The sequence below is a fragment of the Trachypithecus francoisi genome, unplaced genomic scaffold, assembly GCF_009764315.1.
Source record: "Trachypithecus francoisi isolate TF-2019V2 unplaced genomic scaffold, Tfra_2.0 Lachesis_group12, whole genome shotgun sequence".
Taxonomy (NCBI): Eukaryota; Metazoa; Chordata; class Mammalia; order Primates; family Cercopithecidae; genus Trachypithecus; species Trachypithecus francoisi.
In genome coordinates this window covers 114,754,957-114,781,326 of record NW_022681457.1, presented here as the reverse complement: position 1 = coordinate 114,781,326, position 26,370 = coordinate 114,754,957, and the positions used below count along the sequence as shown (strand labels likewise).

Sequence of the window (26,370 nt, the reverse complement as noted above, 5' to 3'; positions counted from 1 at the left end):
CTGGGTGGCACCATGGGGGCAGGGTTCCGTGCTGGGTGGCACCATGGGGGCAGGGTTCCGTGCTGGGTGGCACCATGGGGGCAGGGTTCCGTGCTGGGTGGCACCATGGGGGCAGGGTTCTGTGCTGGGTGGCACCATGGGGGCAGGGTTCTGTGCTGGGTGGCACCAAAGCAACAGAAGAGGGAGGGAGGGAGGAAGAAACAAAGGGAGAAAGTAAAGGAGGGAGGGAAAGAGGGAGGGAAGGAGGAAGGCAGGCAGGGCGGGAGGGAGGGAGGAAAAGGGGGAAGGAGGGAAGAAGGGAGTGAGGGAAGGGGGAACAGAAGGAGGGAGGGATGAAGGGAAGGAAGGAGGGAAGGAGGAAGAGAGGAAGGAAGGACAGATGGAGGGAGGGAGGGAAGGAGAGAGAGAGGAAGGAAAGGACAGAGGGAGGGAGGGAGGGAAGGAAGGAAGGAGAGAGGAGGAAAGGACAGAGGGAGGGAGGGAGGAAGGAAGGAAGGAGAGAGGGAGGAAAGGACAGAGGAGGGAGGGGGGAGGGAGGGAAGGAGGAAGGAGAGAGGAAGGAAAGACAGAGGGAGGGAGGGGGAAGGAGGGAAGGAGAGAGAGAGGAAGGAAAGGACGGAGGGAGGGAAGGAGGGAAGGAGAGAGAGAGGAAGGAAAGGACAGATGGAGGGAGGGAGGGAAGGAGAGAGGAGGAAGGAAAGGACAGAGGAGGGAGGGAGGGAGGAGGGAAGGAAGGAAGGAAGGAGAGAGGAAGGAAAGGACAGAGGGAGGGAGGGAGGGAGGGAAGGAGGGAAGGAGAGAGAGAGGAAGGAAAGGACGGAGGGAGGGAGGGAGGAAAGGAGGGAAGGAGGAAAGGAAGGAGGGAAGGAAGGAGGGAGGTAAGGAGGGATATGGCAGCAGGTCAGGTGCTCCCTTCCCTCCATGTAGCTGCCCACTCCTCCAGCAGAGGGACAGCACCCCACACTTCAGTCAGAGGGATCAGCTGCACTCTTGTGTGTATACTAAAGGACCGAAAACCTATGTCCACACAAAGACCTGTACAGGAATGTTCACAGCAGCATGACCCATAATAGCCAAAAAGTAGAAGCAAACCAAATGTCCATCAGTGGATGAACAGAGAAACAAAATGTGGTCTATTCACAGAATGGAATAATATCCAGCAATAAAAAAGTAATGAGGCCAGGCGCGGTGGCTCAAGCCTGTAATCCCAGCACTTTGGGAGGCCGAGGCGGGTGGATCACGAGGTCAGGAGATCGAGACCCTCCTGGCTAACACGGTGAAACCCTGTCTCTACTAAAAATACAAAAAACTAGCCGGGCGCGGCGGCGGGCGCCTGTAGTCCCAGCTACTCGGAGGCTGAGGTGGGAGAATGGCGGGAACCTGGGAGGCGGAGCTTGCAGTGAGCCGAGATCGCGCCACTGCACTCCAGCCTGGGCGACACAGCGAGACTCCGCTCTCAAAAAAAAAAAAAGTAATGAGAGGCTGCTAGGCACCTAACACAGGTAAACTGTGAAATCATCACGCTGGAAGTGAGACGCCCATCACAAAAAGCCACAGTGCATTTACATGATTATCCAGAATAGAGAAATCTGTAGTGGCTGCCAGGGCTGGGGAGTGGAGGAGACTGAGGGTTGACTGCTACTTAGTGCAAGGGTTCCTTTTTGGGGTGCCGAAAATGTTCTGGAGTTAGACAGTGGTTGGCAGGTGCATGGTTTTTGGCCAACATTCTAAAATTCAATGAGCTGTACACTTTAAAAGGGTAATTTTTGTGGCATATGAATTATCTCCAAAAAAGAAAAAAGAAAGAAAAAATATTATATATAAGAGTAACTGTGCTTCCCCCATGAAAATATCCAAAAGGAAAATACTGACTTATCTATCCACTATGGTAAATACAACCAAGTTACCACTATAGCTTGGATTTAAATTGCTTTTCTATACAGTTAAAATATATACATATCACAACATACAATTTTTGTACATCAGCAAAAAGCCTGAGAATCTCTAAAAAATAAACCTGTATAAGTATTATTTCATCTAGAATATCTTAATCCCAGCACTTTGGGAGGCCGAGGCAGGTGGATCACAAGGTCAGGAGATCGAGACCATGGTGAAAACCCCGTCTCTACTAAAAATACAAAAAATTAGCTGGGCGCGGTGGCGGCCAGCGTCTGTAGTCCCAGCTACTCGGGAGGCTGAGGCAGGAGAATGGAGTGAACCCAGGAGGCGGAGCTTGCAGTGAGCCGAGACCGCACCACTGCACTCCAGCCAGGGGGACAGAGCAAGACTCCGTCTCAAAAAAAAAAAAAAAAAAAAATAGAAATATACATAAAATAAAATAAAAAAATACAGTAAAAAAAAAAAAGGTATTTCATTGATACGACTTTTTCCTTCAAAGTTAACACTCGGCCGGGCGCGGTGGCTCAAGCCTGTAATCCCAGCACTTTGGGAGGCCGAGATGGGCGGATCACGAGGTCAGGAGATCGAGACCATCCTGGCTAACACGGTGAAACCCCGTCTCTATTAAAAATACAAAAAACTAGCCGGGCGAGGTGGCGGGCGCCTATAGTCCCAGCTACTCCGGAGGCTGAGGCAGGAGAATGGCGTAAAACCCGGGAGGCGGAGCTTGCAGTGAGCTGAGATCTGGCCACTGCACTCCAGCCCGGGCGAAAGAGCAAGACTCCGTCTCAAAAAAAAAAACAAAGTTAACACTCCACGTATATTTCATTTCTTATTTCCTTGTGAACTTCGTGCAGTTACATATGTAGCTACCGCATCATAGCAGACAGCCTTCCTGCCTGGGCTGGAGCCCTGCCTCTGCACCACCGACCAGCTACATACCCAGAGCAACAGCTTAACCATTCTGTGCCTCCAGTTCCTGCCTTTAATGCAGAAAAGTGTATTTATTATCTTATGGTTATGGGGGATTAAATACATATTTATATTTGTACAGTACGTAGAGTAGTGCCTGGGATATTGCTATGCATGCTTTATAAGTGCATGCATTATTGGCTGGGCATGGTGGCTCACACCTGTAATCCCAGCACTTTGGGAGGCCAAGACGGGAGGATCACCTTAGGTCAGGAGTTCAAGACCAGCCTGGCCAACATGGTGAAACCCTGTCTCTACTAAAAATACAAAAATTAGCTGGGCATGGTGGCGGGCACCTGTAATCCCGGCTAATGGGAGGCTGAGGCAGGAGAATTACTTGAATCTGTGAGGCGGAGGTTGCAGTGAGCCAAGATTGCACCACTGCACTACAGCCTAGGCAACAAAGCAAGACACCATCTCAAAAACAAAATAAATAAAATAAAATAAAAAATAAAATAGTGCATCAATTATTAACAACATAGTAGGATCACGCTGCACGAACAACAGGACCGCTGATACTTCACAAGGCAAAGGAGGACCTGAGGGGGCAAATATTGAAGCCTGAACTGCAGTCACTTCCTGAAATGCATAAAATGTCAGAAATGTACATAAAACTGCTCAAAAACTTAAGCTAAATAATTCTGTTAAAATGATCTATCCACTAATACTTTTCAAGGCCAAGGCAGGTGGATCACCTGAGGCCAGGAGTTCGACACCAGCCTGAACATATTGAAACCTCGTCTCTACTAAAAATACATTAGGACGGGCATGGTGGCTCACGCCTGTAATCCCAGCACTTTGGGAGGCTGAGGCTGGCGGATCACAAGGTCAGGGGTTCGAGACCAGCCTGGCCAACATGGTGAAACCCCATCTCTAGTAAAAATACAAAAATTAGCTGGGCATGGTGGCGGGCGCCTGTAATCCCAGCTACTCAGGAGGCGGGGGCAAGAGAATTGCTTGAACCCGGGAGGCGGAGGGTGCAGTGAGCCAAGATGGCGCCACTGCACTCCAGCCTGGGCAACAGAGCAAGACTCTGTTTCAGAAGAAGAAAAAAAAAAAATCTGGGGAAAAAAACAAAAATAATCACCCCAGCAACTGGACAAATGCTATGTGTGTTTGCGGCATGGGGTACTGCCTCTACTGTCCTTTTCATCAGATTTATCTCTGAAAATCAATAAACACACAAAACAACTTGGAAGGCTCTATCTTTACAGCACAAGCTGGTTCACAGGTGAGGGTGCTGAAAATGTGATGCAGCTCTTAAACAGAATGAAGTACACATTTATTTTTCAAACAGCTCTTCAGAAACAAACTCATGTTTATTTCCCTCAACTTACTATAGTAAAATTAACATACATTTCATACAAATTCATCCAATTTTTCTTATTTGTCCCTAGGCAAACAGAACAGTCTTTTTTTTTTTTGAAACAGAGTCTCGCTCTGTCGCCCAGGCTGGAGTGCAGTGGCACAATCTCGACTCACTGCAACGTCCGCCTCCCGGGTTCACGCCATTCTCCTGCCTCAGCCTCCTGAGTAGCTGGAACTACAGGCACCCGCCACCACACCTGGCTAATATTTTTATATATATATTTTTAGTAGAGACAGGTTTTCACTGTGTTAGCCAGGATGGTCTCAATCTCCTGACCTGTTGATCCGCCCACCTCGCCCTCCCAGAGTGCTGGGATTACAGGTGTAAGCCCCTGTGCCCAGCCAGAACACTCTTTAATATGAGAAGTTTTTGTTTGTTTTGTTTTCTGAGATGGGGTCTTGCTCTGTTGCCCAGGCTGGAGTGCAGTGGCACAATCACAGCTCACTGCAGCCTCCACCTGCTAGACTCAAGCAATCCTCCTGCCTCAGCCTCCCACAGTGCTGAGATTACGGGCGTGAGTCACTGTGCCCAGCCATGCAGGAGAAGATTTGATCTGGAAAAATATGCGAAAACAACTCTTAAAAATTAACTTTACAATGTCAATTCCAACTCTGAGGCAGAAAAAAGGTGACACAGTCCATTCTCCATCAGTTAAGGACCCAATGTGAAGCCAGAACAGCTCTGACTTGGAAAACGTTATTAAATGTTATTATAGTATGAAAATCTCCAAAGCAATGCTACAGGTTTGTCTCTATAAAGACGGAGGCTACAATCTTATGAAGTAACTCAAGTTAAAAATTCACTGAAGGTAAAATCTATGCCAAAAGCATTCCTCTATAAAGACTGCTCAACTTCTTCAAATAAGTCTTCTCAGGACATGGAAATCTAGGTAATGCAAGGAACCCCTGGCGCTGTGATTCTCTGGCTCCACACCACTCGAGGACCAGCAGCACCAGCAGCACCTATGAGCAGGTGAGAAAGGCAGAATCTCAGGTCCTCCCAGACCCACTGTCTCTACATTCCTCACGTACTCCGTGTGCACACTAGAGCCAAGGATGCACCAGTCTAGGTGTTATCTGGCTACATTAAGACAAAGAAAAAAATGATGCAATGAAATTAAACAGCTTGCTTTTCAACTATAAGAACAGGCCTTTTTGTCAGCTACCCCAACTATTAAAAGGAAAAAAAACAAACAAACATGGTACAAAGGAGCTACAAATAACCCTTAGCTATGGAGACATTTTCAGAAACGCTGAGCATTATCCAAATGGGATGTGCGGAACGCTTCCTGACTGGGCCAGATTCCTCAAGTGTCAGTGAAAACCCCGTTCCTACCTGCAAATCGCAGAGGCGCATCTTTGTCCAGTGCGATCAGAGGGGGGTCGAGGAGCACTGTGTTGTCGTTCTCCGTGACTATGCCATGGTAGGTGGGCTCCAGCCAGGGCTTGTGCTTGTTAACTGCGTTTAAAACAAAGAATAGACGAGGTTAGAAATAGGATTTTCAACTCCACTACTTCTGAAGACAAACACTTACTATAAAATAATAAAACTCTCATTAGGCTTGAAGGCAGTGTTCACAGTTCTGTCGCAAAATCTGGTATCAAGACCCAAATGAGATGAAATTCTAAATTCCAGAATAAGTAAAGTAGAAATTATCCGAATCCATGAAGCAACTAGAAATAAGAAATAAATTGCTCTAGAAATCAAGAAAAAAAAAAGACTGATGGCTACAGAAAGACTATCTCTGTTTTCAGTCTATCACTGAAAAGTTACAGCATTTTCATTTCTTTACGATTTTTTGAGACAGAGTCTTGCTCTGTCACCCAGGCTGGAGCACAGTGGTGTAATCATGGCTCACTGCAGCCTCAATCTCCCAGGCTCAGGTGATCCTCCCCACTCAGCCTCCCAGGGACTATGGAGCTGGGACTCCAGGCACATAGCTGGGACTATGTGTTTGCACCACCACACTTGGCTACTTTTTTTTTTAAAACTCTTTGTACAGACAGGGTTTCACCATGTTGCCCAGGCTGGTCTTAAGCTCCTGGGCTCAAGTGATTTGCCTGCCTTGGCCTCCCAAAGTGTTGGGATTACAGGCGTGAGCCATGGCACCTGGCCCCAGTATTATTACTTTTTTCTTTTTTTTTTTTTTTGAGACGGAGTCTCAGTCTGTCGCCCAGGCTGGAGCACAGTGGCCGGATCTCGGCTCACTGCAAGCTCCGCCTCCCAGGTTTATGCCATTACTCCTGCCTCAGCCTCCCGAGTAGCTGGGACTACAGGCACCAGCCACCTCGCCCGGCTAGTTTTTTGTACTTTTTTTTAATTTTTTTTTTTGAGACAGAGTCTTGCTCTGTCGCCCAGGCTGCTGGAGTGCAGTGGCCGGATCTCAGCTCACTGCAAGCTCCGTCTCCCGGGTTCACACCATTCTCCTGCCTCAGCCTCCCAAGTAGCTGGGACTACAGGCGCCCGCCACCTCGCCCGGCTAGTTTTTTGTATTTTTTAGTAGAGACGGGGTTTCACCGTGTTGGCCAGGATGGTCTCGATCTCCTGACCTCGTGATCCGCCCGTCTCGGCCTCCCAAAGTGCTGGGATTACAGGCTTGAGCCACCGCGCCCAGCCTATTTTTTTCTTTTTTCTCTGTTGCCCAGGCTGGAACACAGTGGTACGATCTCAGCTCTCTCGCTCATTAAGCCACCGTGCCCAGCTGCCCAATATTAATTTTAAATTCGTATTACTAACAATAATGTAAAGCAAAGTTGCAAAACACAATAAAGTATTAAAATAAAACTAAATGCAGAATTTCAGAAAAACCCACCACTTGACTGAAAACAAGAGTATTTAAGAACAATCCATCCGGGCATGGTGGCTCACGCCTATAATCCCAGCGCTTTAGGAGGCTGATGAGGGCGGATCACCTGAGGTCAGGAGTTCGTGACCAGCCTGGCCAACATGTTGAAACCCTGTCTTTACTAAAAACAAAAATTAGCCAGGCGTGGTGGCACACACCTGTAATCCCAGCTACTTGGGAGGCTGAGGCAGAGTCGCCTTAACCTGAGGTGGAGGTTGCAGTGAGCCAGATAGTGCCACTGCACTCCAGACTGGGCGACAGAGCAAGACTCTGCCTAAAAAAAAAAAAAAAAAAAAAAAAAAGAGAATAATTCACTTTAGAGTTAGGCTTGGGGTCCAATTCCAGTCTCCTCTATTATGAGCTGCGTGACCTTAAGCACATTAACTTATTACCGGAAAAGTGTCCCAATCCAGCCCCCAAGACGGTGTTACTGGACTTCACACAGTAAGAATTCGGGGCAAGTCCATAAAGTGAAGGCAACTTTATTAAGAAAGTAAAGGAAGAAAGAACGGCCACGCCACCAGCAGAGCAGCCCTGAGGGCTGCTGGTCAGCTATTTTTATGGTTATTTCTTGATTATATGCTAAACAAAGGGTGGATTATTCATGAGTTTTCCTGGAAAGATATGGGGAAATTCACGAAACGGAGGGCTCCTCCCCCTTTTAGACCACACAGAGTAACTTCCTGACGTTGCCATGGCATTTGTAAACCGTCAAGGTGCTGGTGGGCCTCTTGGCATGCTAATGTATTATAATTAGCATATAATGAGCAGTGAGGACGACCAGAAGTCACTTTCGTCCCTATCTTGGTTTTGGTGGGTTTTGGCCAGCTTCTTTACGGCAACCTGCCTTATAGGCAAGGTCTTTGTGACCTGTGTCTTGTGCTGACCTCCTATATCATCCTGTGACTCAGAATGCCTTCACCTCCTAGGAATGCAGCCCAATAGATCTCAGACTTATTTCATCCAGCGCCTATCCAAGATGGAGTCACCCTGGTTCAAATGCCTCTGACAAACTGATCTCTTAACACACCCCCACCCTCCTCATGGTGATGGCCCAGATCACTGGAGAAGTGCTATCTTGTTCCTTCCTGACTGATACTCTACCAGAACTGCTACTTTTGCTTTTTTGGCCACTGCAGACCTCACTTCCCTGAGAAGACTAGCCCCAGTCCACTTTGCTTAGCCTGGGGCTTGGCTCCTGGGAGTCAGTGTCAGACATCCTCCTGGTGGCCATGAATCCCTCCCTGAGCCTGTAGTACCTCCACACGCATACTGAGGGCGCTGTCCCACACTTCAAATCTTTCCACTTTCCTTGTATGTTCACCTTAAGAGGGTTAACAGCTTCCGGCCGGGCGTGGTGGCTCACGCCTGTAATCCCAGCACTTTGGGAGGCCGAGGCAGGCAGATCACAAGGTCAGGAGATCGAGATCATCCTGGCTAATACGGTGAAACCCCGTCTCTACTAAAAATACAAAAATTTAGCTGGGCGTGGTGGCGGGCGCCTGTAGTCCCAGCTACTCAGGAGGCTGAGACAGGAGAATGGCATGAACCCAGGAGGCGGAGCTTGCAGTGAGCCGAGATCGCGCCACTGCACTCCAGCCTGGGAGACAGAGCGAGACTCCGTCTCAAAAAAAAAAAAAAGGAGGGGGGGTTAACAGCTTCCATTATAACCTCAGAGTATGAATGAACCAGGGGACTCCTCGATTAAGCTGATCTGAAAAGATGGAAAGAGATGGTTTCAAAACTTTGTTTCCAAGTAGACGGGGTCTACTTATTGAACCACTCAGGTTCTGTAAGTGTGAGTCAATTCAGAAGGATCTTCGTGTAATATTCCAGGATGTGATGCTACCTCTGCTGTACCTGCACCTTCCCCAGAGTGGCACACGGGGAGGAGGCTCATGCTTACGTGTAAGACTCAGAGTAGGTGTGAAGGCTTGCATCTGGAAGGAAGACAGACCAGAACAAAGCTGCCTCCTCTTTTTTTTTTTTTTTTTTGAGATGGAGCCTTGCTCTGTCACCCAGGCTGGAGTGCAATGGTGCAATCTCGGCTCACTACAACCTCCGTCTCTCAGGTTCAAGCAATTCTCCTGCCTCAGCCTCCCGAGTAGCTGGGATTACAGGCGAGCACCACCACGCTCAGTTTTTGCATTTTTAGTAGAGACGGGGTTTCACCATGTTGGCCAGGCTGGTCTACCAACTCCTGACCTCATGATCCGCCCACCTCGGCCTCCCAAAGTGCTGGGATTTCAGGCGTGAGCCACCGCACCAAGCCACTGCCTCCTCTCTAATTAATGAAACATTTACCAGACATTTGTACACACCACATCCAAGCCAAGAGCAAATCCTTCTGGCTTCACTTTCTAAATAAATTCAGACCCTGAGGAGTCATTGTTTAATGGGTATAAACTTTCGGTTTTGTGAGATGAAAGGAGTTTGGAGACTGGCTGCACAATGATGGGAATGTACTTGACATCACTGAACTGCACCCTTCAAAATGGTAGAGATGGGAAAAGTTTGCTGTAGTTTACATTTTTTTAAAAAATCCACATACATACGAATACACTCAGACACAGCCATTTCTTATCCTCCTTCCTGCTCACCTGAAAGGCCACAAAAGCCAAGTAATCAGCCTCCCTGTTCCCGGTTCTTACTCAGCAACCAGAGTGAAGCTTCTACAACAGTGGGTCTTCAACTTTGGGGTCTCAGGTCCCTGTTCACCAAAAAGTTACTGAGGGCCCCAAACAGCTTTTGTTTAAATGGATTGGTCAGTCAGTTGATCATCCATCCATCCATCCATCCATCTATCTATCAGCATTTACTACACTGAAAATTAAAACCAGCCCGGGGGTGATGTCTCATGCCTGTAATTCCCAGTGTGTTGGGAGATGGGTCAGATCACTTGAGGTCATGAGTTTGAGACCAGCCTGGCCAACATGGTGAAACCCTCCTGTCTTTACTAAAAATACAAAAATCAGCTGGGTGTGGTGACACGCACCTGTAGACCCAGCTACTCAGGAGGCTGAGGCAGGAGAACTGCTTGAATCCAGCAGGTGGAGGTTGCAGTGAGCCAAGATCGCACCACTGCGCTCCAGCCTCGATGACAGAGCGAGACTCTGTCTCACAAAAGAAAAAGAAAAAAAAGAAAAGCCTGGGCGTGGTGGCTCACGCCTGTAATCCCAGCACTCTGGGAGCCCGAGGCAGGCAGATCACTTGAATTCAGGAGTTCAAGGCCAGCCTGACCAATATGGCGAAACCCTCCTGTCTTTACTAAAAATACAAAAATTAGCTGGGCGTGGTGGCACATGCCTGTAGTCCCAGCTACTCAGGAGGCTGAGGCAGGAGAATCACTTGAACCCGGGAGGAGAAGGCTGCAGTGAGCTGAGATCTCACCACTGCACTCCAGCCTGGGCAACAGAGTGAGACTATGTCTCAAACAACAACAACAAAAAAAGATAATTTTAATACTTATTGGCCGGGCGCGGTGGCTCACGCCTGTAATCCCAGCACTTTGGGAGGCCGAGACGGGCGGATCACGAGGTCAGGAGATCGAGACCATCCTGGCTAACACGGTGAAACCCCGTCTCTACTAAAAAAATACAAAAAATTAGCCGGGCGAGATGGCGGGCGCCTGTAGTCCCAGCTACTCGGGAGGCTGAGGCGAGAGAATGGCGTAAACCCGGGAGGCGGAGCTTGCAGTGAGCTGAGATCCGGCCACTGCACTCCAGCCTGGGCGACAGAGCGAGACTCCGTCTCAAAAAAAAAAAAAAAACTTATTAACTCATTTAAAAATGAAACACATTATATAATACATTCACATAAATAATATTTTTATGAAAATAACTTTCTGAAAACAAAGCTTACTAAGAGAACTGGCAACAGTTTTCCGTTTCCGCAAATCTTTGTTGTCTGCTTTCACAGAAGACACCTGGGTTCTCATCTCTGCCCCCACTCCCCCTGCACTCAGCATGCTGCCCTGCTCCCCTGCATACAGTCTCTAGAAAATGCCACAGTGAAGCCTAAGAGAGTGAGAAAAATGTCAAATAATGTCTTTTTTTTTTTTTGAGACAGAGTCTTGCTCTGTCGCCCAGGCTGGAGTGCAGTGGCCGGATCTCAGCTCACTGCAAGCTCCGCCTCCCGGGTTCACGCTATTCTCCTGCCTCAGCCTCCGGAGTAGCTGGGACTACAGGCGCCCGCCAGCTCGCCCGGCTAGTTTTTTTGTATTTTTTAGTTAGAGACGGGATTTCACCGTGTTAGCCAGGATGGTCTCTATCTCCTGGCCTCGTGATCCGCCCGTCTCGGCCTCCCAAAGTGCTGGGATTACAGGCTTGAGCCACCGCGCCCGGCCCAAATAATGTCTTAATATTGTTACAATTCTGCCCTCTCGCATCCTGCCAGGGTTTCAGGGACTCATTATCTCACTCGGGCTCTCTGTTCAAAAGGTCCTTCCTGCTGCTCTCACCACCCTCACTCTGTCCCTCTGTTCCAACACCTGGGGAGAAGACAGCAGGGGAGGGCACTGGAGCCCGGGGCCCAGTGGCCTGGGTGGTCCCCGCATGGGCTCCCAAGGGCCTGCAACCTCAGGGCCTTCGCTTCCTCATCTATAAAACGAGGACAATAACAGTCCCCATCGCATAGGTCGTTGTGTGATTAAACATGCAATCACAGGTCATTACAAGTAAAATGCTCAGAAGAGTGTCTGGCACCCACCAAGTATCAAAAGGTGGTGGTGTTATTTCTCCTCCCCAACACACACACACACACACACACACACACACACACACACACACGGACTGTGAGGAAGGGGCTGGGCTGAGACTGCAGTTTAGAGTCTAGGTATCTCCCGCAATTCCCAATACGTGGAACTATGCTCAGCACACACGCAGGAACTATTTGGGAAATGAGTGAATATTTAAGAAACCTTGAATGTACAAATCAGATCGGTTGCCCTGGTTTATGAATTCCCTCACGGAGAAGATAGCTTTGGAGCTGGGAATTCAAAAGATACTGCGAAGGTGTTTCTTAATTTTTGTTTGTTCCTCCAGTGGCTCACACCCATAATCCCAATTGGGAGGCCCAGGTAGGAGGACTGCTTGAGTCTAGAAGTTTGAGAGCAGCCTGGGTGACAAGGTGTGATCCCGTCTCTATAAATAAATGTTTTAAAAAATTAGGCTAGGCACAGTGGCTCATGCCTATAATCCCAACACTTTGGGAGGCTGAGGTGGGGGGATCACCTGAGGTCAGGAGTTTGAGACCAGCCTGACCAACGTGGTGAAACTGTTTCTACTAAAAATACAAAAAATTAGGCCGGGCACAGTGTCTCGCACCTGTAATCCCAGCGCTTTGGGAGGCTGAGACGGGCGGATCATCTGAGGTCAGGAGTTCGAGACCAGCCATGGTGAAACCCCGTCTCCACTAAAAAAATACAAAAATTGGCCGCATGGTGTCTCATGCCTGTAATACCAGCACTTTGGGAGACCGAGGTGGGTAGATGGCTTGAGGTCAGGAGTTCGAGACCAGCCTGGCAAACGTGGTAAAACCCTGTCTCTAATAAAAACACAAAAATTAGCCAGGCGTGGTGGTGGGTGCCTGTAACCCCAGCTACTTGGGAGGCTGAGACCGGGGAATTGCTTGAACCTGGGAGGCAGAGGTTGTAGTGAGCCAAGATCACGCTATTGCACTCCAGCCTGGGCAACAAGAGTGAAACTCTATCTCAAGAAAAACAAAAACAAAACCAAAAATTAGCTGGGCACGGTGGCAGGTGCCTGTAATACCAGATACTCAGGAGGCTGAGGCAGGAGAATTGCTTGAACTAGGGAGGTGGAGGTTACAGTGAGCCAAGATTGCACCACTGCACTCCAGCCTGGGTGACAGAAGCAAAACTCCATCTCAAAAAAAAAAAAAACATTAATCGGCGTGGTGGCATGTGCCTGTAACCCCAGCTACTCAGAAGGTTGAGGCAGGGGAATCTCTTGAACCTGGGGGGTGGAGCTTGCAGTGAGCAGAGATTACATCACTGCACTCCAGCCTGGGTGACAAAGCGAGACTCCATCTTGGGGAAAAAAAAAAAAATAGCTGGCATGGTGGCACATGCCTGTAGTCCCAGCTACTCGGGAGGCTGAGATAGGAGGAATGTTTCAGCCCAGGAGTTAGAGGCTGCTGTGATCTCACTCTAACCAGTGATCTCACCACTGCAGTCCAGCCCCAGGGAGAGCAAGACTATCTCTACGGAAAAAAGAAATCCACTGTTTCAAACAAGAGTGTGATGTGTGCCTCTTATCCGGACACATAGGTTGATCACGTCTGCCCTTAAATAACAACAGTTAAATATTTCAAGAGACTGTTGGCATCTCACCTATAAATCCTAGATGATGTTACATGTTTTATTTGCAGACTCAACTTTAACCCTTGGTCTATCATAAGAACCTGCAATTAAGGAACACTGCCAGCAGGTGGCGACAGGTGCCCTTGCACGCTCCAAGTTCTCAGGCTTCGATTTTAAAATCCTGCTATTCCAAAGGCGAACTAGTACACCTTTGTCAAAGATGACCTGCCTAGAAAAGTGTCTTAAACTCTATGTTTAAAATCTCCAGCTGATTCTTTTTTTCCTCAAAAAAGCATTTGGAACAGGTAAAATATCCACAGTTTTTTTTGTTTTGTTTTGTTTTTTGAGATGGAGTCTCGCTCTGTCGCCCAGGCTTGAGTGCAGTGGCTGGACCTCAGCTCACTGCAAGCTCCGCCTCCCGGGTTTACGCCATTCTCCTGCCTCAGCCTCCCGAGTGGCTGGGACTACAGGCACCTGCCACCTCGCCCGGCTAGTTTTTTGTATTTTTTTAGTAGAGACGGGGTTTCACCGTGTTAGCCAGGATGGTCTCGATCTCCTGACCTCGTGATCCGCCCGTCTCGCCCTCCCAAAGTGCTGGGATTACAGGCTTGAGCCACCGCGCCCAGCCTATCCACAGTTTTAAAATAAAAATATAGAAAGGCATTCTCTCTGGGTCTCTAAGTACGGTCCCTAGTCATAAATTCCTTTTTTTTTTTTTTTTTTTTTTTTTGAGGGTCTCGCTCTGTCACCCAGGCTGAAGTGCAATAAAACTACAGTGTGTGCCACCACTCCTGGCTAATTTTTGGCATTTTTAGTGGAGAGGGGTTTTCATCATGTTGGCCAGGCTGCTCTTGAACTCCTAACCTCAGGTGATCCATCATGTCTGGCTAAATTTTGTATTTTTAGTGGAGACAGGGTTTCACCATATTGGCCAGTCTGGTCTCGGACTCCTGGCCTCATGTGATCTGCCTGCCTCAGTCTCCCAAAGTGCTGGGATTACAGGCGTGACCCACTGCACCCAGCTGTAAAACAGATTTTTTAGTTACTCTTATTTTTTTTCCCAAAGACTGAACACTTCCAAAGAATCTCTAGACAGATTCTGTATGCACAGGTTTAAGGGTTTCTTCATCAGAATCCCAAATAAACTAAATCTTAAAGTGTTGATTGAAATACCAAATACAGGCCGGGTGCGGTGGCTCAAGCCTGTAATCCCAGCACTTTGGGAGGCCGAGACAGGCGGATCACGAGGTCAGGAGATCGAGACCATCCTGGCTAACACGGTGAAACCCTGTCTCTACTAAAAAAAAATACAAAAAACTAGCCGGGCGACGTGGCGGGCTCCCGTAGTCCCAGCTACTTGGGAGGCTGAGGCAGGAGAATGGCGTAAACCCGGGAGGCAGAGCTTGCAGTGAGCTGAGATCCGGCCACTGCACTCCAGCCTGGGCGGCAGAGCGAGACTCCGTCTCAAAAAAAAAAAAAAAAAAGAAATACCAAATACATAGCTTAGACATTATTTAGATCAGGGTTTCTCAACAGCACGACAGACCTTCTGGGCCAGACGACGTTTAGCTGTGGGGCTGTCCCGTGCATTGTGGGATGTTCAGCAGCAGCCCAGCCTCAAAACCACTGGATGCCCGCAGCCTCCCCGCAAAGATGTGCCAACCAGAAGTGTCTCCAGACATTCCCCAAGATCCCCTGGAGGCAATCCTCCTCCCTCCTCCCTTGAGAACCACTGACTCATATCTACCTCGTTAAGGAAAACCGACAACGTCCACATGAACATCACTTGTGCACTTTAAAAAGAGCCACTTTAATAAACTGTGCATCACACTGATGTGAATTTCTTTTTTTTTTTTTTTTTTTTTTCCCCAAGTCAGGGTCTCACTCTGTCTTACAGGCATGGGACACCCCACCCAGCTTGAAGTTAATTTTTAAAATAAAAACACATTAAGGCCAGGCACGGTAGGTCATGCCTGTCATCCCAGCAATTTGGGAGGCTGAGGTGGGTGGATCGCTTGAGTTTAGGAGTTCGAGACCAGCCTGGGCAAAATGATAAAACCCTGTCTCTACAAAAAATAGGAAAAAAATTAGCCGGGCATGGTGGTGCACTTGTGAGCTACTTGGGACCTCCCAGCTACTTGAGAGGCTGAGGCATGAGAATCGCTTGAGCCTGGGAGGTGGAGGCTGCAGTGAGCTGAGATCACACCACTGCACTCCAGACTGGGTGACAGAGTGAGACCCTGCCTCAAAACAAACAAAAAAACACACATATTAAGTGTCAAATTCTTAAGCTAACAGAACAATTATCTTTTTAATAGTACAGTGAAACTTTCCCTGCATTTATTCACTTTTCACAGGACAAGCATCATACCACCACATACTGTTACACGCAATGTAGTTATCCTATGAAAGGTGAGGCCAGGTGTGGTGGCTCATGACTGTAATCCCAGCACTTTGGGAGGCCGAGGCAGGTGGATCACCTGAAGTCAAGAGTTCAAGACCAGCCTGGCCAACATGGCGAAACCCCATCTCTACTGAAAATACTAAAAATTAGCCAGGTGTCGTGACGCATGCCTATAATCCCAGCTACTCGGGGGGCTGAGGCAGGAGAATTGCTTGAACCCGGGAGGTGGAGGTTGCAGTGAGCCAAGATTGCACCACTGCACTCCACTCCAGCTGGGAGTGGAGTCAATCCATCCAGACTCTGTCAGAAAAGAAAAAAGAAAAGAAAAGAAAAGAAAAAGAAAAGAAAGAAAGAAAAGAAAGGAAAGAAAGAAAGAAGAAGAAAGAAAGAAAGAAAGAAAGAAAGAAAGAAAGAGAAAGAAAGAAAGAAAGAAAAGAAAGGAAAGAAAGGAAAGAAAGAAAGAAAGAAAGAAAGAAAGAAAGGAAAGAGAGAGAGAAGGAAGGAAGGAAGGAAGGAAGGAAGGAAGGAAGAAGGAAGGAAGGAAGGAAGGAGAAAGAAAGGTGAGAGCAGTTTGCAAGCTCTGCACATACGGATCCACTCCCTTGCTCACAGGCTGGGGCACCTGCCTGTCCGCCACCAGGGAGTCTACGGCTGGGCGTGGGCTCACCACTACCCAGCTCACAGGGCCTGAGAGCTACACGGGGCTCCTCGTGTTGGGGAGCGCAAGGCATGCATGGGGGTGTCATGAGACAAGACCAGGGAATGAGCAGGAACAGATCGAGGAGGAACCCCCATGTCCTCCTCCGTGGTGCACATCCCACCCTGAACGCTAAAAAGGAAGCAAGGGGACCAGACCCCTGCACACAAGCCTCAGGGTGGGATGCCAGGAGAGCCCCGAGAACCAAGTCAGGGGTGAAGAGGTGGCTGCAGGGATGAGATTAGAAGGGGAAGGGGCTGGGCTGAGACTGTAGTTTAGAGTCTAGGTATCTCCCGCACACGGAGACAGGGCTGTCCCCAGCTAGAACTGAGAGCTAAGGAGGAATGACAGGACAGGAGAATCCAGGGGAAGGGGCTTCTGTTTCCCCCTTCTTCCATCCATCCATCTGTCTTTCTTGAGGCCCAGGTAGTCTTCTAGGTACCAAGAAAATAATGGTAGGTAAGACAGCCCCTGCCCTCTCAGAGCTTGTATCATGATAGATTAAAATATTAATTTGAAACAGAATCCGCAAAGTAATCCATACTTCCTATAATTCCAACTTTTGAAAGCTTAAAGTGGGCCTTCTAATTTTTCCTCCAAATTCCAAACAAGTTTTTGTAACATGGGAAATACACAATACAAAAATTTACCATCTTAATCATTTTTAAGTGTACAGGCCAGCAGCATTAAGTACATTCACACTGTTGTCCAGCCATCACCACCACTATCTGTCCCTAGAATTTATTTCATCTTGCACCCATTAAATTCTATTTTCGGCCGGGCGCGGTGGCTCAAGCCTGTAATCCCAGCACTTTGGGAGGCCGAGACGGGCGGATCACGAGGTCAGGAGATCGAGACCATCTGGCTAACACGGTGAAACCTCGTCTCTACTAAAAGAATACAAAAAAACTAGCCGGGCGAGGTAGCGGGCGCCTGTAGTCCCAGCTACTCGGGAGGCTGAGCAGGAGAATAGCGTAAACCCGGGAGGCGGAGCTGCAGTGAGCTGAGATCCGGCCATTGCACTCCAGCCTGGGTGGCAGAGCGAGACTCCGTCTCAAAAAAAAAAAAAAAAAAAAAAAAAAAAAAAATTCTATTTTCTGTCATTATGAATTCGACTATTTGACTAAGGGTCCGGCGTAGTGGCTCAAACCTATAATCCCAGCACTTTAGGAGGCTGAGGCAGGTGGATCGCTTGAGCTCTGGAGTTCAAGATCAGCCTGGCCAACATGGTGAGACCCCGTCTCTACAAAAAATAGGAAAATTAGCCAGGCATGGTGGTGCCACACCTGTAGTCCCACTTACTTGGGAGGCTGAGGTGGGAGGATGACCTGAGCCTGGGAGGTTGAGGCTGCATAATGCCAAAATGGTGCCACTGCACTCCAGCCTGCATGACAGAGTGAGACCCTGTCTCAAAAAAATAAAAATAGAGAATATGATCATTCTAGGTTGGGTGCGGTGGCTCACACCTGTAATCCCAGCACTTTGGGAGGCCGAAGCAGGCAGATCAGGAGATCTCCTCACGAGGACAGGAGATCGAGACCATCCTGGCTAACATGGTGCAATCCCGTGTCTACTAAAAACACACCACACACACACACACACACACACACAAATTAGCCGGGTGTGGTGGCGGGCACCTGTAGTCCCAGCTACTCAGGAGGCTGAGGCAGGAGAATGGCATCAACCCAGGCGGTCGAGCTTGCAGTGAGCTAAGATGGTGCCACTGCACTCCAGCTGCGGCGACAGAGCAAGACTCCGTCTCAATAAAATAAACAAAATAAAATAAAAAAAGATCCACGTAGAGCGAATCTTGTTTGACTTCACTCCCACTCCCAACACTGATTTCATTTATTTTGAAGCAAACGTCAGACATCGTATAACTTCCCCTCTCAATACCGCATCATACATCTCTAAAAGATAACTCTTTTTAAAACTAACCATATCAAGTCCAATAGAGCTTAAAGGTAAAAAATAAAATAAGCTGGGACAGGTGGCTCACACCTGTAATCCCAGCACTTTGGGAGGCTAAGGAAGGTGGACTGATTGAGCCCAAGAGTTCAAAACCAGCTAAGGCAACATGGGGAAATCCATCTCTAGTAAAAAATACAAAAATTAGCCAGGTGTGGTGATGCATGCCTGTAGTCCCAGCTACTTGGGAGGCTGAAGTGGGAGAATCACTTGAGCCTGGCTGGTAGAGGCTGCATTGAGTTATAACTGCACCACTGCACTCCAGCCTGGGCAACAGAGCAAGACCCTATCTAAAAAAGTAAAGTCCCAGCTACTCGGGAGGCTGAGGCAGGAGAATGGCGTAAACCCGGGAGGCGGAGCTTGCAGTGAGCTGAGATCCGGCCACTGCACTCCAGCCTGGGCGACAGAGCAAGACTCCGTCTCAACAAAAAAAAAAAAAAAAAAAAAAAAAAAGTAAAGTAAAATAAATAAAACTAACCATAATGGCAATACTACCTAAAAATTCACAATTACTTAATATCATCAAATACCTAATCAGGGTTCCTATTTATCTGCTTGTTTGGTGTATCAAATAATTTCACTCAAGACACATTTCTCTCTCTGTAGGGTAAGTTTGTGTTGATTCACTCTGAATTCCACTACGAAAGAAAAATGAAAGCACTGACAACCTTGAACAGTAATGCTGAGGGGTTTCCACAATGTTGCCAATTCTTTTTTCTCCTTTAAGTATGTTTATTAAGTAGGTTTTCGTAGATGTTATTTATCAAATTGAGAGATATCCCCTCTATTCCTAACTTTGAGAGTTTTTATCATGAATGAATGAATAGCATCTTCTGAAATGCTATTTCGGCATTAATTGGTATGATGTGACTTTTTTAGCATGTTGATAGGTGAGTTACTGACTGTCTAATGTTGAAACAGCCTTATGTATGTGGACTAGATCCTATATGGTCATGGTGTATAATTCTTTTTATACATTGTTTGTCTTGATTTTGTTTTGTTGAGGACATTTTAAATATTTTATTGAGATTGCCATTAAAATCTTTCGTCAATATATTTCAATTCACTTTTCTTTTGAAAATTCTGAAAATTCCACTGGCATGAATATATCCAACTTTGTATACTCAGCATCAAATATTACGCATATTTCACAGCACAGGTCAGGCACTGTGGGCTCCCTTTTGCTGACCAGTGGGGCTTGTCTTCCAGCGGATTCAGCTACATGAAAGGCAAGAGGCAGCAACAGTCACAAGGCTATTTTTGAAAAATCAGGGTGTGATGATCACAAATGTGCTTTTAAAAATTAGGATTAAAAAAAAAAAAAAAACAGATGGAATTAATGTTTCTGCTGTTAAACCTGGCTTAAATATAGCATCCCAAAGCTGAAAGACAAAGAACTGAAGGTTTGTAGTTACAGTGGCAGGACTTCCTAAAGCAAAGTTCACAACTTCTTCAGATAACAGGCTTTTTGCTCTGTTGCCCAGGCTGCAGCCTCCAACTCCTAGACTCCAGAAATCCTTCTGCCTCAGCCTCCTGAGTAGCTGGGGAGCCACCATGTCCAGCCAGTTTAAAAATTTTTTTGTACAGAAGGGGGTCTCACTGTGTTGCCCAAGCTGGTCTTGAATTCCTGGGCTCAAGCAATCCCCCTGCCTTGGCCTCCCAAAGAGCTGGGATTACAGGAGCCACGACGCCCAGCTCAAATCCTTCTATTTTCTTTTTTTTGTTTTTGAAATGGAGTCTCACTGTGTCACCCAGGCTGGAGTGCAGTGGCACAATCTCAGCTCACTGCAACCTCTGCCTCCTGGGTTCAAGCAATTCTCCTGCCTCAGCTTCCTGAATAGTTGGGATTACAGGTGCCCGCCACCATGCCCACTTTTCAGCATGTTGGCCAAACTGGTCTTGAACTCCTGACCTTAAGTGATCCGCCTGCCTTGGCCTCCCAAAGTGCTGGGATTACAGGTGTGAGCTACCACGCCCAGCCCCAAATCCTTTTTAGTTTAATGTTAAGATTTCTGGCCGGGCCCAGTGGCTCATGTCTGTAATCCCAACACTTTGGGAGGCCGAGGCGGGGTGATCACCTGAGGTCAGGAGTTCCAGACCAGCCTGGCCAACATGGAGAAATCATGTCTCTACTAAAAATACAAAAATTAGCTGGGCATGGTGGTGGGCACCTGTAATCCCAGCTACTCAGGAGGCTGGGGCAGGAGAATCATTTGAACCTGGGAGGTGGAGGTTACAGTGAGCTAACATAGCACCACTGCACTCCAGCCCAGGTGACAGAGTGAGACTCCATTTCAGGAAAAAAAACAAAAAAACCAGGCCAGGCACCAACGCAAAACATAAGCAGCAAGTGTAACAGCAATGCCGGCATTCCACACTGACTTCCATCCTGAGCCTCCTAAACGACTCTCACGTGCCATGGCTGGCAGTCTCTCTTGAATGTCACCGGTGCGATGTGGCAGCCTCTCCAGCAGACAGCCTCATGTCCACCTACAGCAGTGAGATTTCCAGCAGCAAAGGCTTTAGCACAATCCTTCCAGAAGTTCCAAAGCTGCAGGCGAGATGCACAGGAAAGGCCACTCTTTAACATTTAGGAAATAAGGGGTCTCCCTCATGATTGGGCTGTAACCTTGGGAGAGTCCGGGCGGAAGTGCTCCTGGGGTCACGGGATTCCACCCTACAGGATGGCTGTAGGGTATTAATCACCAGGTACACAGACTCCAGCCACGGGTGTCGGGAACCATGCCCTTGGCTACCGTATCCCTGGAAACAGAGCATGCACTGGGCCTGAATCCCAGAATACCCCAGAGAGGATGCATGAAGATGGGTCCCTGAAACAACAGCAGGTTTGCAGGTAAAAATCCCCAGGGAGCTTCGGGGTCTTGGACCACGGTGGCTGGGAGCAGGGGTGGGGTCCAGGGTTCTGCTAGTTTTCTCAAGCTCCGTACCCTCAGAAGCAGCTGTCCACATGTGAATGTTGAGTACTATTCCAGAGCTAAGTTCTGTGAAACGGAGTGAGAAGGGGGCAGAGGAAGAGACAGAGGTGGACAGCCTCTCTCTCATTCCAACATTTCTCTCTAGAGTAAGCAAAGGTGGGAAACTGGAGAAATCTCGATTAAAACGCAGATCCCCCCCCCCTTTTTTTTTTCTTTTGAGACGGAGTCTTGCTCTGTCCACCCAGCCTGGAGTGCAGTGATGTGATCTCGGCTAACGGCAACCTCCACCTTCCAGGTTCAAGCGATTCTCCTGCCTCAGTCTCCCTAGTAGCTGGGACTATAGGCACGTGCCCCCACACCCAGCTAATTTTTGTATTTTTAGTAGAGACAGGGTTTCACCAGGTTGGCCAGGCTGGTCTCGAACTCCTGACATAAGGTGATCCACCCACCTCAGCCTCCTAAAGTGCTGGGATTACAGGCGTGAGCCACTGCGCCCAGCCTAAAACGAGGATCCTAACAGACGAGGGGAGATCAAACCTCAGATAGTAAACAGCACGCCCCCAACCATCCACGGCAGCCATGGGCCGTAATGGGGCGCCAGGCAGGATCTTCTAGACAACCCCGTTAAACTGCGCCCGCTGGGTCCCAGCTTCGAATCTGAGACAATCAGTCTGACCTGGGGCTGACAGGTTTGCTGTTGAACACTTTGATGCACTCCCCAGCAGAGAACAATGGCCTCACAGAAGGTTCATGAATGGAGCCCATTCGAAAGCTTTCTTGTAAGCAAAGAAGGGAGGCTATCAGCCTTCCTGGGCAATTTCCACTTTGACTCTGAATCGCTTTTTGCCCTCTGTATGTCCCGCCTCAGGTGGGGTCTTCAGCTTTGCTCTTCTAAGAGATTTACTTGCCAGCGGCACCAGTTACAGCCACTGCTGCTAGCTTGTGTTTTAGCACCAGCCTCCCTGAAGCAAAATTGTCTCAAAACCTCTGAAATGTAACGTACGGAATTTCCCACAGGCAAAACAACGCAAAGTTGGGAATATCATCTTCAGTGATACCCACTGCCTTTCTGTCCATGCTGCTACCAGCTTCCTAGAGCTTCCCCTGGTGGGTCAGGGTTTCCAACAGATAACTTTCCCCATCAGTCGGGTCAGAACTCTCCTGCTCCAACTTCCCGTTTCTTCACAGCCACACTAACACTGGCCACTTAGTCCAAGAAACATAATTGGAGGTGGGTGCTAATGATCGGTAATGACTTAAGGCACTCACACTTTGTAAAGAACCTCAGCGATTTAACATAAAAACAGGGTAAGCAATGCAGGCACTTTGCAGGCTGGTGGAGGAACATGTTTTCAGAACAGAGCCCTGAGCTTTCCTCAGTTCATACCTTGTCTAGTCACCTTCATTAATAAGCCAGTCGGGCAAATTGTCTAGAGTATGTACACTCTGACGCAGTTCTCCACAGAATTAAATACAGAGCACCAGGGGAACAAATCCACTGCCAAATCACTATCAGAACATTTCCACCTGCTGGTACTTTCACTTACCAATTAACTGTTGTTTTTTTGAGATTGAGTCTCCCTCTGTCGCCCAGGCTGGAATGCAGAGATGCAATCTCAGCTTACTGCAACCTCCTCCTCCCAGGCTCAAGCGATTCACGTGCCTCAGACTCCCAAGTAGCTGAGATCACAGGCATGCATCACCACGCCCAGCTAGTTTTTGTATTTTTAGTAGAGACAGGGTTTCGCCATGTTGGCCAGGCTGGTCTCGAACTCCTGGCCTCAAGTGATCTACCTGCTTCAGCCTCCCAAAGTGCTGGGATTACAGGCGTTTGAGCCACCACATCTGGCCTTCAATTAACTCTTACAATCCAAGCCAGGCAGGAATTTAGCTACACAACAATACATGCCATGATTTCCTTCAATTTCCCACTTTGCAACGTTATCAGAAAATACAGGCTAGGTCTGGCCTTTTCTTTCTTCTTTATCATGATCACATTTGTCTTGAATTAAAATAGGACAGGGCACTGTCCTGAATCAAAACATAACAGACTAGGGTAATTTCCAAGTTCTGTATATGTTTTTTGTCTCCTGACCTTCACATACAACGGAAAACTTGATCATATATAGTTCAAAACAGTCCACACAGTATTCAAGGCCCGATGGTATTCATTATCAATGCCGAGTTCTTAACAGTTATTACCCAAAATTCTGTCACCAACTGACTAGGATTGTCTAATAAATCCATGAAGGCTAATTAGGAAAAAAAAAAAAATCAAGATTCTGTCTTTGCTCCCCTATTTTTTTTTTTGTTCTTTTACTATTTACATTCCTAAATTACTAACAATAGAAAGAGTAATGCTTGTGCATAGAATTCCTATATCATTTATAAAACAAATATTAACTTTTTTTTTTTTTTTGAGGTAGAGTTTTGTTCTTGTTGCCCAGGCTGGAGTGCAGTGGGCCGACCTCGGCTCACTGCAGACTCCGCCTCCTGGGTTCAATAGATTCTCCAGACTCAGACTCTCGCGTAGCTGGGATTACAGGTATGCGCCACCACACAGGCTAATTTTTGTGTTTTTAGTAGAGACAGGGTTTCTCCACGTTGGTCAGGCTGGTCTCAAACTCTTGAGCTCAGGTGATCCGACCGCCTTGGCCTCCCAAAGTGCTGGGATTACAGGCGTGAGCCACCACGCCCAGCCAAATATTAACATTTTTAGAGCAACAGAAAACAAAACCACTCAATCTTATTCTGCCACTGAGTCACTCAAGAAGCAGGTTTATTTTTATTAAAAATGGCAGAACCAATAGAAGGATAAGAGAACTACAGTCCAAGATTGGGGAAGACATGAAGGAAAAAGAAAAAAATGTACTTTCCTTATTTTATGGAAATAAAGGACACTGGCTGGGCGCGGGGGCTCACTGGACGCGGGAGCTCACTGGGTGTGGGGCTCACTGCCTGCGGGGCTCGCTGGGTGCGGGGACTCACTGGGTGCGGCACTCACTGCCTGCGGGGCTCGCTGGGCGCGGGGGTTCATTGGGCGTGGTGGTTCACTGGGTGTGGGGGGTCACTGGGCGCGGTGGCTCACGCCTGCAATCCCAGCACTTTGGGGAGGCCAACGCAGGAGGATCATTTGAGGCCAGGAGTTAAGAGACCAGCCTGGGCAACATAGTGAGACCCTGTCTCTACAGAAAAATTTAAAATTAGCCAAGCATGGTGGTGCATGCCTATAGTCCTGGCTACTTGGGAGGCTGAGGCAGGAGAACTGCTTGAGCCCAGGAGATTGAGGCTGCAGCGAGCGATGATGGCACTACTGAACTCCAGCCTGGGCAACAGAACAAGACCCTGCCCCGCCCCCCAAAAAAATCTTAGGCCGGCGTGGTGGCTGATGCCTGTAATCCCAGCACTCCGGGAGGCCAAAGCAGCCAGATCACCTGAGGTCAGGAGTTTGAGACCAGCCTGGCCAACATGGTGAAACCCCGTCTCTACTAAACACACAAAAATTAGCTGGGTGTGGAGGCAGGCGCCTGTAATCCCAGCTACTTGCGGGGCTGAAGCAGGAGAACTGCTTGAACCTGGGAGGCAGAGGTTGCAGTGAGTCGAGAGCATGCCACTGCACTCCGGCCTGGGCGACAGGGCAAGACTGTCTCAAAAAAAAAAAAAAAAAAAAAAGCATTTGACCAGGCATCTCCTAATTTCCTTGTGACTGAGGACAAGACGGTGAAATGAAAACTGGATGAAAATAAAGATGGGTGAATTTAAAACAGGTTTAATGGCCACCCAAAAGGTCAGTGAATAATAAACGCATGGAAACCTGCAACGACCTCTGGTAACCTTTCAAAGGCATCATACTTGGTTAGCTCTCTTCAACCATTACATCAAATTTGAAAATAACACGAAGCCAGAATGAACAGATGGAATGTGGAGTCAGGATTCAAAACTGCTTGACGGAGCAGAGTCGAGAGTCAAATACAGCAAGATGAAATGCAGCAGAGATAAATGCAGACTCACACTAGAACAAAACATCAAGTTTGAAGATGAGAAGCATGGTTAAACACTGGCGTGTGGCAGGGGGACTTGGGGTTGGAGTTAAATAAAATTCAGTGTGACAAGGCTGCTGAGACACTTAGACAAGGGAACGCTAGCCCCATGCGACTCCAAGGCTGTCCTTGAGTCAGGAATTCTGTTAAAACGTTGGCCCCATCTGAAAGGCATCCAAAGAGAAAGAAATCAAGCTGGACTCAGGAGGCTCAGGCAGGAGGACCCTTGAACCCATCCAGGAGTCTGAGTCCTGACTGGGCAATATAGTGAGACCCTGTCAAAAAGAAAGAAAATGGGGAGAGAGGAAGGGGGAGGGAGGGAGAGGAGAGAAAGAAAATCAATCAAGCTGGCCATGGTGGCTCATGCCTGTAACTCTATCCCTTTAGAGGCCAAGGTGGGGATGATCACTTAAGCCAGTAGTTCAAGACCAACCTGGTCAACTTTAACGAGACCCCAATCTCTAAAAAATATATATTTTTTTAAATTAGCCTGGCGTGATGGTGCATGTCTGTAGTCCCACCTACTTGGGAGGCTCAGGCAGGAGGATCATGTGGGCCCAGGAGCTGGAGGTTGCAGTGAGCTATGATTATGCTACTGTACCCCTGCCCGGGTGACAAAGCAAGACCGTGTTCCCTCAAAAAAAAGGGAAGGGAAGGGAAGGCAAGACAAGGCAAGGCTGGCTGGTGGAGATTTTGGAAACAAAGTGACATGAAAAACAGCTGAAGGAACAGAGGAGGCTTGGCTAGGAAATGAAAGAAGCTGGTATGGAGAGAGAGAGGGGAGGACAAGGTAAATTCCCTTTCCTGGCAGGAATGTTAAAATATTTCAGCTACTGATTGGCCGTTCCTTAATGAATTAAAAATAGAATACTGTATGAGGCAGGCAGATCACTTGTGACCAGGAGTTCGAGACCAGCC

At 48.0% G+C, this 26,370-nt stretch overlaps 1 protein-coding gene across 3 annotated transcripts in view; it reads right to left on the bottom strand.

Moving 5' to 3' along the window:
* CLSTN1 (calsyntenin 1) overlaps positions 1–26,370 on the bottom strand; it is a 99,125-nt gene that overhangs the window by 45,069 nt on the left and 27,686 nt on the right. For all 3 annotated transcript variants that reach the window (XM_033228461.1, XM_033228463.1, XM_033228462.1), the window contains exon 2: positions 5,576–5,698. In XM_033228461.1, the coding sequence (XP_033084352.1) occupies positions 5,576–5,698 (123 nt within the window). The remainder of the gene's footprint in view (positions 1–5,575; positions 5,699–26,370) is intronic.